Source organism: Geotrypetes seraphini, chromosome 8 (assembly GCF_902459505.1).
Source record: "Geotrypetes seraphini chromosome 8, aGeoSer1.1, whole genome shotgun sequence".
NCBI classification, from domain to species: Eukaryota; Metazoa; Chordata; class Amphibia; order Gymnophiona; family Dermophiidae; genus Geotrypetes; species Geotrypetes seraphini.
In genome coordinates, this window is record NC_047091.1 from 145562478 (window position 1) to 145575060 (window position 12583).

The window sequence follows — 12583 nt, forward strand, 5'->3', positions numbered from 1 at the left end:
CCCCATGGCAGCAAAATTGGCACACCACCACCGACCCCTCTAACCATCCCCTACCCTCCCCTTCCTCCTGTAAAAAAGAAAAGGCAGGAGGGATGCCCACTCCCTCCTGCCATGGATGCTCCCCCAACCCCGCCCACCCACACATACTCCCTGAACCCAATTGTACCTGTGCTAGATGTTGAGAGCTGGAGGGAAGCACTTGCCTCCAGTTCCAATACCCGCCTGTGCAAAATGACAGGCCTTCTCCTCCCCGGTGCACCATGTGATGCAAGGGGAGGAGCCTAAGGCCCTGATTGGCTCAGATACCAAGGCCCCTCCCAGGAGGGGAGCTCAATTGTCCAAATGGCGGGCCTTAGGGCCTGATTGGGCCGGGCGCCTAAGACCCGCCCACAGGAGGGGCCTAAGGCAACTGGGACAATTCTAGTTGGTCCAGGCGCCTAAGGCCCCTCCTGTCGGCGAGGCCTTAGGCGCCTGGCCTAATCATGCCCTAAGGCCCGCCATTTGGACAATTGAGGCATTGCTGGGCGGACTGGCTTGGGACCCGTCCGTCCAGCCAACTAATATAAGTGATGAGGGGTGAGGGGGTGGTCGGAGGGTCGCAGGGTTCGGGGGGCCGATCCAGGGTTCGGGGACGATCAGGGTTAGGGGTGTGTGTCATGGGTAGGAGGGCCTGGGATCCCTCCTGCCCGTATTTTAAGGGGGGGGTCGAGGGGCTCACGCCTTGGTAAGAGGGGTTGGGCTCCCTCCTGCCGGTATTGGTTTGGAGGTGGGGTGTGGATCGCGGCAGGAGAGACTGGGCATCTCTCCTGCTGTGATCGCGATCACCCCTCCCCCAAACTGCCACGAACTGCGGCAGGAGAGATTGGGCAACAGTTCGGGGGTGGGGCGATCACGGCAGGGGAGATGAGACATTTCTCCTGCCGCGATCATTGTGGTGGGGGGTGGGCAGGTTGCCGGTGCCACTGAGCTGATCACGGCAGCCACGATCAGCTCAGCGGCCCCTTTTCGGAACTTATATCTGTTTTGACTTGGTTTAAGTTAAACATATAAATTCCGACTGGGCAACCTGCTCAAGTTTTTGGTTATACTTGCTGTACGACTAAGTCTAGGTCGGCCCACCTCCCGCCCTTTCCCCTCCTCTAAAAACGCCTCTTTTCGCTCTAGGCATGTAGAGGCAGGGAAAAGGCCTAAGCTGATTTTAGATACATCTAAATCAGCTTTGATTATTGGTACTTAGACGATCTGGCTTTTTGATCATCCAAGTACCGATGTAGGACCCTCTATGGATGGTTTTTTTGATTATGAGCCCCATAGCATATAGGAAATCCCTCATTAGAACACACTAAGCCCATTTCATTGTACCTTTTAGTAAAAGAGTCCCTAAGTTTAGAGGAAAATGTGTGTTAATGTAGGTACCCAGGCTATCTATAAAGAAAAGTGAATAAATCTAATTTTTAAAAATTTACATTTAGGTTGCAGAAGTAGTATTTCCAACTGCGGAGAGTACGGTGGTGGATTTGCTGCGGATACAGAACCTAGAAGCTAAAGAAATTACCATCAGGTCTCTGTCGGCACAAGGAGAATCTGAAGATTCCGCTCCAACTGCCATCCCACCTGAGCTTCTGATGCCTCCAACCCCCCACCCTAGAACTTCTCCCAAACTTAAGCCACTAGCAAGTGCCGGAGCCCCCGATACCAAAGATGAACATCTCGGTCCACCGCGGAAAATAGATGAGTCCTGGGAGCAAACTCCCGTTCATGGACACACGCTGGAGCCTCCAACGGCCAACTTCCACAGTCCTGCTCACGGGAGGAGGTCTCCATCGCCTCAGCGCATTCTTCCACAGCCACAGGGCACGCCTGTCTCGAACACCGTTGCCAAGGCAATGGCAAGGGAAGCTGCTCAAAGGGTAGCTGAGAGCAACAGGGTAATGCAAATGTGTGCTTCCTTTACATCATATGCAGAGTGTGTATCCAAGTTTCAAATGCAGATGTTTAGTAATGTTGTAGAAATGATATTTAGTGATTTTTTCATGAATAATTAAAGGAGAAAAAACCCAGAAAATTAGGAAGGTAAACACTAAGAGCAAGCTGCCTAATATTCAAAGTGAGTTAATTGGGAAGAAGAGCACCCCTCCCCCCTTCCCCCAGGATTATATTATTGAGTCCTGGTGATCTAGTAAGACCTTAAGGGCAAGAGTGAATGCTCACTTGCTCTTGCCCGTCATGGCTCTTTTAATAAAAGGACTACCATAACCTCTAGCAGAAGTCTCACAAACTTCACTAGTACCATGACAGAGTAGATCCGGGGGCCTACAAGGGTAGAAGGGGGGCAGGAGGTTGAAGGGGGGCTCAGTCATTCCTTCTTAGCGTCGGATGTGGAAGAGGAGGGGGGGCACCTGCCTCCCTTATTAGATCACAGTGGATAATCAGCCGGAGCCCGCACAAGGGTTACGTGTTCCTGCCTGAACATTGGCTGGGACCCGCACAACCTTCGGCAGCCAACTCACTAGGAATTAGCACCAGATATTCCATTCTGTTTCCCAGACATGGCCAGGCATTGAATATTTTGGGCTAATTCTGCCAGTGATGGTCAGCATTTAAAAATAAAAATGTGGACTGCCACAGGCTGAATATCGACCAGAAGGGTTTTAAATGTATAATTGTAATCATTTCATTTTTTTTTTCTTAGTAATTTATTAGCTCTATCAGTGTAATCAAGAGAAAAGCTGTTGGTTAAGTCTGGCCACAGAAAGTCCAAAAGGTGGTATTAGAACCTGGATTCAGAGCATTAAACTTTAAGTGCTCAGCTGGACACAGAGGGAGGAGGGTCGGTCAAAGAGCTACCTGCATTTCTTCACTTGTAAACAAGATGTTTTTTCAAACATGGCATCGGCCGCCATACTCTTAGGAATGTTTTATAACTGCGAAGCTTTCTTTGGAAAAAAAGATTAGTGTGTAACTGGCAGGAATAAGGTAAAAGATGGAAGTAGGAAGACACAACTTATTCGCAGCATGGGCCTTAGAGATCTCCTGTTGGGGAAGGTGATCATATGTTTCTGGTATGTAGAAAAACCATAAGCTTTCTGGGAATTAGAGATAAGTTCAGGTTACAAAGTTCACTGTATAATATGATGCAATCTCAAAATGGTCTTCAAATATAGTTAAATCTTCCAAGAGTTAAAATTTCTGCTGGCACAGATTTTTTTTTATTTATTTATTTGCTTGCGTTTATTTATTTATTTTTTATCCCTCTCTCTCTCTCCTAGTAGCACATTGTTACACTGAGATACATAGAACAGGGAGGAAATAGTGTATCGAGATTGCTTGTTGTTTTAGAGGTCTGCTTTGCCTCAAGTTCGTTTCAAGTTTTATTAGAATCTGATATACCGTTCAGGGTCCTGGCTGTCAAAGCACTTTACAATATAGTAGGATACCAGTTAGTTACATGCCTTGAGAGAAAGGTAATGAAGAAGAGAAGGGAGAATCCAAGTGAGAAGAAATCCATTAATTATAGGAAAGTATAGATATTCCGAGAGAGTAGTCCATAGTGCAGTGTTGGAGGTTAGGGGATGAGTTGGGTTGGCCAGGATAGACATCATGAAGGATGTAGGAGTAGCTGGGAAAGGCACTACAAAAGAGGAAAGTTTTGAGTGATGTGCATATTCAAGGGCAGTCTGTTTCATTCTACGTCCACATGGTGGGTTACGGAAAACGGAAAAGGAGTAGGGGAGGACCAATAAAGAATTTTAAAAAGTTAATTAAATAAATAAAATTGAATCTCTAGGGGTTAAGAAATGCAAGCAAACACTTTATTATGAGAAATCTAGACCGACTGGTCTGTATAAAAACATCTCCCCCAATACAGTGGAAGTTTGGAAGAAGGACTTGGCACAACTGCCTGCATCAGGATACCGCAGCTAAAAGTGCAATCAAAAGACATAATAGCAACATAGTAAATGACAGCAGATAAAGACCTGAACAGTCCATCCAGTCTGCCCATAAGTTATACCCATTACAAATACATGAATAAATTAACTTGTCTCTTCTTTGATATTTCCGGGCCATAGACTGTAAAGTCCACCTGGTATTGTCCTAAGTTCCAACTGCTGAAGTTGCCATCTAATCAAGCCATTGTGACATCACTGCTGAGGTTGGCTCTTAGGCATTGGTGGAATGAGGCATTATGACATCACAATCTCAGCTCTGGAATGTTGCTACTCTTTGGGTTTCTGTCAGGTAACACAGTAACATAGTAAATGACGGCAGATAAAGACCTGAAAGGTCCATCCAGTCTGCCCATAAGTTATACCCAATTAAAAAATACATGATTAAATTAACTTGTCTCTTCTTTGATATTTCTGGGCCATAGACTAAAATCCACCTGGTATTGTCCTAGGTTCCAATTGCTGGAGTTGCCATCTAAGCTCACTCCAGTCTATCCAACCATCCCGTTGTTTGCAGGATATCTACTGGAAAGTCTGGCCAATAACATCCTCATGTTCCAAGTTAGTAGCGTTCCCATTGATGCCCTCTCCAGCCCATCCTACACCAAATTACCATATATGGGACACAGACCAATACCAGCCTTAGTTCATAACACTGGGACTCAGATATCAGCAATAACATTCACTACTATATCATATCAAATGAATCCAATACACCTAGAATTGTTTATTTATATTAACCCATTAAATTCCATAACCAATTTCAATAGCTGAGAACAAATATCATCATACATCAAATACAAACTTGCCATTCGGTAACGAAACTAGCTCCAGTATACAATAAATTACTTTATAACATTTTTTGTGTCTTATGGTACCGTCAAGCCACCTTAACTCGCGGCAGTATCGCCCACAAGTCCATATTTCAATTACTCCCATATCAAGTCTCCACTTCACCCCTTCCAATATAAATGATGATGTCTAGGCCCACAGCCTAACAACTGCGACCAACCCCCAACCCCCCAACCCACCTCTTAACCCCATAACCTAACAGTAAAAATCACAGGGGAGGGCGGGAGGGACACTCCGCTCCCTAACCTTCCTCTTCCCCCACTCTCATTAAGTCGTGTTCTCCTGCCCGCCAAATTTTCCTCAATCCCGAATATCCAACACCCCTCCTTCCTATCTATCCTAATCCCACCCTAATTTTCTCCTCCAACCAATCAAGTAACCCTATTCCTCTCATCTCCTCCCTTTTCTTACCCTCCACCAATGCTATCCCTTCCTACCTCAGCTTCTCTTCTTTTTCCCTACCCTCAGGCTGTCCTTTGCCCAGTGTTAACTGCCACCCAGCCAAACCTGGGTGGCTCCATTAATTTACATCAGAGATCCCCAAAGTCCCTCCTTGAGGGCCGAATCCAGTCGGGTTTTCAGGATTTCCCCAATGAATATGCATGAGATCTATGTGCATGCACTGCTTTCAATGCATATTCTTTGGGGAAATCCTGAAAACCCGACTGGATTAGGCCCTCATGCAGGGACTTTGGGGACCCCTGATTTGCATCCTTTATTTTCTAATTAGAGATCCTCTATTTTTATCCCATGCTTTATTGAATTCCATCACCATAATGAACCATATGATTTTCAAATAAAGAAGTGTAGGCTAGTTTTTAATCATAATGAAGTTTTTGTTTGTCATTCCTTGATTCCTAGGTTCCTTTTTTTCTTCATTATTGATACTCACACTGATAAGATTGCTGCAAAATCTTATCATCAGCCCATAATAAAAGACCTTGTGACAGTTACAATGAGATAGGTTTATTAGTAATAAGCATAAAGCAACTCACATGAAATAGCAAAGTACAGCATATTGGCTACAAAGGATGGCATACATACGAAATAGCAATCTGATGTTCTTTTGGGTCTGACTCCTCTCGCTTCTCTCCTCCTTCCTCCTACCCCTCTTATGCCATCCAGCATGTCCCTTATATACATTATATCAGTAGACTAGGGTACCTCCTAGTTACTCACTTCTCATTGGTTGTCACATATGTCATTTTTATTGGATGGATGGTCTATACACTTATCATGGAGCCATACTGAAACGTGACGTCACCTGATGCTAAAACTGGCCTTTCTATATTTCCCTGACAAATGCCTTTCCTATACTAAGGCTAATAACTCCAGAGAACAGACCTTCCTGAGTTACACTGTCCTTGCTAGTGTTTCTTAGGAGAACATCATATCATGTCCCAAAACAAAGTGTGAGATCTGACTGCTGGTTTCTGAAGCAAAGGTGAATCTCTTTGTTTTGCTGACCGAGAGGAAAATGACAGCTTAGAAGTTTGAATTCATATGCATAATATCTCTCTTGGAAATATAACTATTTGGGGTTTCGCAGGGGTCTTCGCCTACAATATATGCAGGTCTTATGCTTGCGTCATCTTCCACCTACATTTTCATGCAGGTCTTATTCCTGATTCTCCTCTGATTCGTCCTCACCACCCATGCTTCTTTTCTATTCATATTTTTTCGTGGGGGAATTTTTTTCTCCTTTTGATATTTTGGGCCATACCAAACAGCATTTGATATGTGGTTCATGAAAACAATGTTAAAAATACAACAATGGTATTCAGTTAGGCTTTAAAGCAAGACTTTAAGGGGGAAATTTGCAGGAATAACGGCACTTGTGAGCCACCTTGCAAGTTGTGTTATTCCCGCAGCCCTGGAGCATCAAGCTGCAAAGCTGCAGCCCAGTGCATCTGGATCAGAAGAACAGAGCCTCTCTCCAGCTGAAACCCCACCCACCCCCATCCCTGCAAGATGCAAGCACCAACCTCCCCACCCCCTAGCCCCTCCCAAGGTATAAGGTAACCACTAGGGTCACTATTTTGGGAAAAGCACCAGACTGGGCAGGAGCCACTGGTCATCACTCCTGCCCGAGGACCCCCTGATCTGCCAGTGACTTTATAGGAAAGCCCTTTAGGAGTTTTGCACATGGGGGGGGGGCATGGGAACTGGTATCTGGGGGGGGGGACTGGTAAGGTTTCAGGTGAGGGATACCAGCTGTGGGGCCCTGCTCTGCGAGCCTGGAAGCATGGGGCCATTGCAGACCCCCCAGCAAAAGCTTGAGTTATGTTACTCTGATTTTATGGCCCTAACCCGATTTACAGTGTTTCACTACAGGGCATTTGTATAGAAATGAGATGCAGCAGGCATTTGTATGTTTTGCATCTCAATACTGTGTAACCTGTGGTGGCTTAAATATTGCCCTGGGAAATTAAGTCAAGTCACATTAGGGCCCTTTAAGTTACATTAAAGGCTTATAATGCCACTTAAAGCCGTAATGCAGCTTGAAAATGTCCTCCCTAAATGTTCCGCAATATGCAGTGGATCCTCAATAAGGAGATATCATACATACTATAGTCTTCATTTTGATGAAGGAAGAGATGATGTACTGTGGTAGAGGGAAAATTTTGAGGCTCTTTTACCATGGTGTGATGAAATCGGAGCTTAGTGCATTCTAACATGGGACTTTCTTGCACACTAAGCTCAGATATATTGTGGCATTCAAGTCAGATTTGTTGGGGTGGGGTTGTTTTTTTTTTTCAGGGGACAGGAAATGGACATGGGAAACATTAGCCAGCTAGCATGTTCACATTAGCATGCTCTAAACTGGCTAATGCTGAATTAACACGGGATCTCTTAGCACCTCCTAAATAGGAGGAGGGAAGTACTCCCACATTAATCTTTTTTGCAAGTCCACGGGCTAATGGAAAAATTACAATGGGACTTGTATAAAGGAAAAAAAAAACCCACCCTGTTTAGCACATCTTAGCAAAAAGGCCCAATGTGAGCTGTCATTTCATTGCTGTGAAAATATTAATGCAAACAGTTTTCAAAGTCAAATAGATGTCGAGCTGTTGGTCTTAATATCAACCCCACTTCCACCCAAACGCAAATCATAGATACATTGCAGCAACCATAACAGTTTCTAGTAGGATTGTCCCCTTCAATAGTGTCCTATAAAATTATCCATCTCATTATACTGTGATACCTAGTGCCAGGGTCAAGGCCAGTGATCAAAGAAAATAGTGTAGGCCAAGCTTGATTGCTCCCTGATAAGAGCTGAATGGGCAAAGAATGAGACAAGAGCCTTGTGAAACATAATTTTTTTTTGGGGGGGGAGTGTGTGGTGCAGTGGTTAGAGCTACAGCCCCTGTGGGTTCAAATCCTACACTGCTCCTTGTGACCCTGGGCAAGTCACTTAATCCCCCAGTGCCCCAGGTACATTAGATAGAGTGTGAGCCCACCAGGACAGACATGGAAAAATGCTTGAGTACCTGAATAATATGTAACATACATAGAATTGTAGGATATGCAGAATGTAAATAAATAAGTGCTGACAAAGCCTTTCTTTACTTGCTTTTACTCAGCAGATGGAGAAGAGGAGCATACTGAGTGACCGAAGTAATGCAGTGCACTATATGAACTCCGATGATGAAGAAGATGGCTACGATTCCCCGAATGTTAAGAGGAGAGGTACATCTGTGGATGATTTTCTGAAAGGCTCTGAGCTTGGAAAACAGGTAATTGACAGTGTCACAGGTAATTGACAGTGTCGCTCACATGCTAGAATCCTTAAAATATCGACTTGCCTGGAGGTTTGGCTCAGATGCTTCTGGTTTTCAGGTTCAGTACCTTATCTCCCAAAAATAGATATGGTGGAACTAGAAAAGGTTCAAAGAAGAGCGGCCAAGATGATAGAGGGAATGGAATGCCTCTCGTATGAGGAAAGACTAAAGAGTTTAGGACTCTTCGGCTTGGGAAAGAGACCCCCTAAGGGGAGATATGACTGAAATCTACAAAAATACTGAGTGATGTAGACAGTGGCGTGGTCTTCCTAAGGGCATGGCACCCCTCCTCCTCTCCGCTCCTCTCCTTGCTGCACACCCTTGCCTTCCCCGTACCTTTTTTTTACTTCCCCCGGTGCGAGATTGCTGCCCACGTTGGCATCGACACTTTCTCTGACATCGCTTCCGGGACCTGCACCTAGAAAGGGACATCAGAGGGCAAGCTGACACCGACTTGGGCATGCTCCTGGACGTCGGAGAAGTTAAAAAGGTACAGGGAAAGGGAAGGGGATGGGGAAGAAGGCAGTGGAGGAGTGCCACTCACCCGTACTACTCCCCTGGGTGTAGAACAGGTATAAGTGGATTGCTTTTTATGCCAATTAAAAAGACTAGGGTGCACTTGATGAAGTTACACTTTTAAAACCTATAGGAGGAATATTTTTTTCACTCAGAGAATAGTTAAGCTCTGGAACGCATTGCCAGATGTGATAAGAGCCGTTAACGTAGCAGGTTTTAATAAAGGTTTGGACAAGTTCCTGGAGGAAAAGTCCATCATCTGCTATTGAGGCAGACATTGGAGAAGTCACTGCTTGCTCTGAAATCGTTATCATGGAATGTTGCTACTATTTGAGTTTTTGCAAGGTACCTGTGATCTGGATTGGCCACCATGAAGGCGGGCTACTGGACTAGATGGACCATTGGTCTGACCCAGTACATCTGTTCTTATGTTCTTATATTGGTGCTGTTTCCTTTCTTTTTTCTTCTGAAAACAGCTTTCAAATCCATTTCTGCACGTAAACCCAGCATTTGACTCGTAGAAATGGAGTGTTTGAAAATTCTCATCTCCCCCCACCTCATTGCAGTGAAAATAATGTACATACTTTTACCCACTGCAAAAATGAATCAGGATTAGGTGGGGAATTGAGAGCATGCATGGAGATTTCAGTTGGAATGTCCCATGGGTGCTTGTGCACCAGCTAAAAAGTTGTAGAAAAGTGTGCGTTACAGAACATAAACAGCGCAACGCTATTTTGATTGGGGAGAGGGGCCCAGAGGCTCCGCCCTAAGCCCCATCAGAGTCCTCTGGCATGACCGGTGTCAGGTCAAAAGCGCGCCGGGACAAAGGCGCGCGCAGACAATTGAGCGCAGCGCGGAGGTGAGCGCCACAGAAAATTATTGTTTTTAGAGCTCCGACGGGGGTGTGTGTGGGGGGGGAACCCCCCACTTTACTTAATAGAGATCACGCCGCGTTATGGGGGCATTGTGGGGAGCTTGGGGGGTTGTAACCCCCCACATTTTACTGAAAACTTCACTTTTTCCCTGTTTTTAGGGAAAAAGTTAAGTTTACAGTAAAATGTGGAGGGTTACAACTCCCCAAACCCCCCACAACGCCGGCGCGATCTCTATTAAGTAAACTGGGGGGGCTCCCTAACAAAACCCCCCGTCGGAGCCCCTAAAAACTGTAATTTTCTTCAGCGCGCACCTCCGTCTTGCGCTCAGTTGTCGGCACGCGCCTTTGTCTTTCGCGGGGTTGTCTATGAACCGGCATGACCTCTCACCAGTTCCTGACTACCCCACCCACCTCCTCCTGTACTTTTAAATCAACGAGCAGGCCTGCCACTGGAAGTAGAATGAAGGGTTCTGGGGGCAGGCTTGCTCGTTGATGCTGCGTGGCGGCTGCCCAAAGATTTTAAAGTACAGCCCTAAGAGAAGGTGGGTGGAGGAATAGAGCCATAACCTACCGGTAACCACTGATTCTTGGGGAGGCCGTGGCTTCCCTAGTTCAGACACCCATGCAGAGTACTCACTCTCCCAGATTTCTAAAATTTTCAAAGATATTGTCTATGATAGGGATGTGCATTGATTAGGATACATTTGATTGCTAGTGCACCTTAAATTTAATGTATGTAAAATAAAGTTAAGTTGACCTAGCGTTAGCATCCACAGAATCAAGCTGCATGCATCACAATTAAAACAAATGTTTGAAACAAACAAAAAATTCCCAACAACTGGGAAAAAATAAAAATAAAAAAAGAATTGAAAAAAAAAAATTATTATTTTTTTTTTTTGGTGGGAGCACATTCCAAGTTCACAGAGAGTATCCCTTTGAAAATGGTCTTCCAGGCTGGTGAGTACAAGGTATCCAACAGCCTGCAGTTCCAAGGGATGGTTTCATACTCCACCAATATATCAGTTCTTCTTTATTTTTAAGCTTGTTGACATAAAACAATGGCATTTCTTTGGATGATTGTCATACTGGACTTTGCAAAACTACCCTTCCATGGGCTAGGTCAGTGGCAGTACTGTTACATTGCCAAGTAGAGGGTCCCTGATTCAATTCCCAGACTGAGTCTTCTGCACCGTGGGTCAGTTGGGAATTGGGAGTTTGTATATGGAATGTTTACAGCCTCTCAGGGAAGGAAGGGAGTCCTAGCCATTGTTAACAGTGATGATCAGACTTAGAGCTCATGGTGGGCAGCCCAATATTAGATAGAACGTAGAACTTGGGCATGCCCAATTCTAGTGGTATTTTAGAAACGGATCTGACAATGTAGATAAATATATGAGGAATGCATATGTATGTACCAGCTGCATATGGCTGGAGCATCCATTTTATATTTGTTAACAATGGAAAAGAGGATTGTGAAAAATTGCAAGAGGACCTAGTGAAACTGGAAGACTGGGCATCAAATGGCAGATGATGTTTAATGTGAGCAAGTGCAAAGTGATGCATGTGGGAACGAGGAACCTGAACTATAGCTACGCGATACTGGGTTCTATGATAGGAGTCACCATCCAGGAAAAGGATCTAGGTGCCTTTGTTGAGGTTATGTGGAAACCTTCAGCTCAATGTGCAGCGGCTGCTAAGAAAGCAAATGGAATATTAGGAATTATCAGGAAAGGAATGGAAAACAAAGATGAAAATGTTATAATGCCCTTGTATCACTCTATGTTATGGATGCACCTTGAATACTGTGTGCAGTTCTGGTCGCCGTATCTCAAAAAAAAATAGCGGAATTAGAAAAAGTACAGAGAAGGGCGACAAAAATTATAAAAGAGATGGGATGACTTCCCTAGGAGGAAAGGCTAAAGCGGCTAGGTCTCTTAAGCTTGGAGAAGGGACGGCTCAGGGGTGATATGATAGAGGTCTATAAAATGAGAAGAGTGGAAAGGGTAGATGTGAATCACATGTTCACTCATAAGAACATAAGAAATGCCTTACCGGGTCAAGCCAATTGTCCATCAAGCCCAGTAGCCCGTTCTCAAGATGGCCAATCCAGATCCCTAGTACCTGGTCAAAACCCAAGGAGTAGCAACATTCCATGCTATCGATCCAGGGTAAACAGTGGTTCCCCCATGTCTTTCTCAATAACAGACTATGGACTTTTCCTCCAGGAAATTGTCCAAACCTTTCTTAAAACCAGCTACACTATCCGCTCTTACCACAACCTCTAGCAATGTGTTCCAGAGCTTAACTATTCTCTGAGTGAAAAAATATTTCCTCCTATTGGTTTTAAAAGTATATCCTTGTAACTTCATCAAGTGTCCCCTAGTCTTTGTAATTTTTGACGGAATGAAAAATCAATCCACTTGTACCAGTTCTACTCCACTCAGGATTTTGTAGACTTCAATCATATATTCCCTCAGCCATCTCTTTTCCAAGCTGATGAGCCCTAACCTTTTTAGTCTTTCCTCATACGAGAGGAGTTCCATCCCCTTTATCATGTTTGTCGCTCTTCTTTGAACCTTTTCTAGTGCTATTATATCTTTCTTGAGATAAGG

At 44.6% G+C, this 12583-nt stretch overlaps 1 protein-coding gene across 18 annotated transcripts in view; it reads left to right on the forward strand.

The window, feature by feature from the left end:
• The window catches only part of RIMBP2 (RIMS binding protein 2), a 598797-nt gene that overhangs the window by 455226 nt on the left and 130988 nt on the right, over positions 1-12583 (forward strand). For 11 of the 18 annotated variants that reach the window (XM_033956341.1, XM_033956346.1, XM_033956345.1 and 8 more), the window contains 2 exons: positions 1473-1928; positions 8384-8536. In XM_033956341.1, the coding sequence (XP_033812232.1) occupies positions 1473-1928; positions 8384-8536 (609 nt within the window). The remainder of the gene's footprint in view (positions 1-1472; positions 1929-8383; positions 8537-12583) is intronic. The other 7 variants (XM_033956357.1, XM_033956342.1, XM_033956350.1 and 4 more) reach the window with 1 other exon arrangement.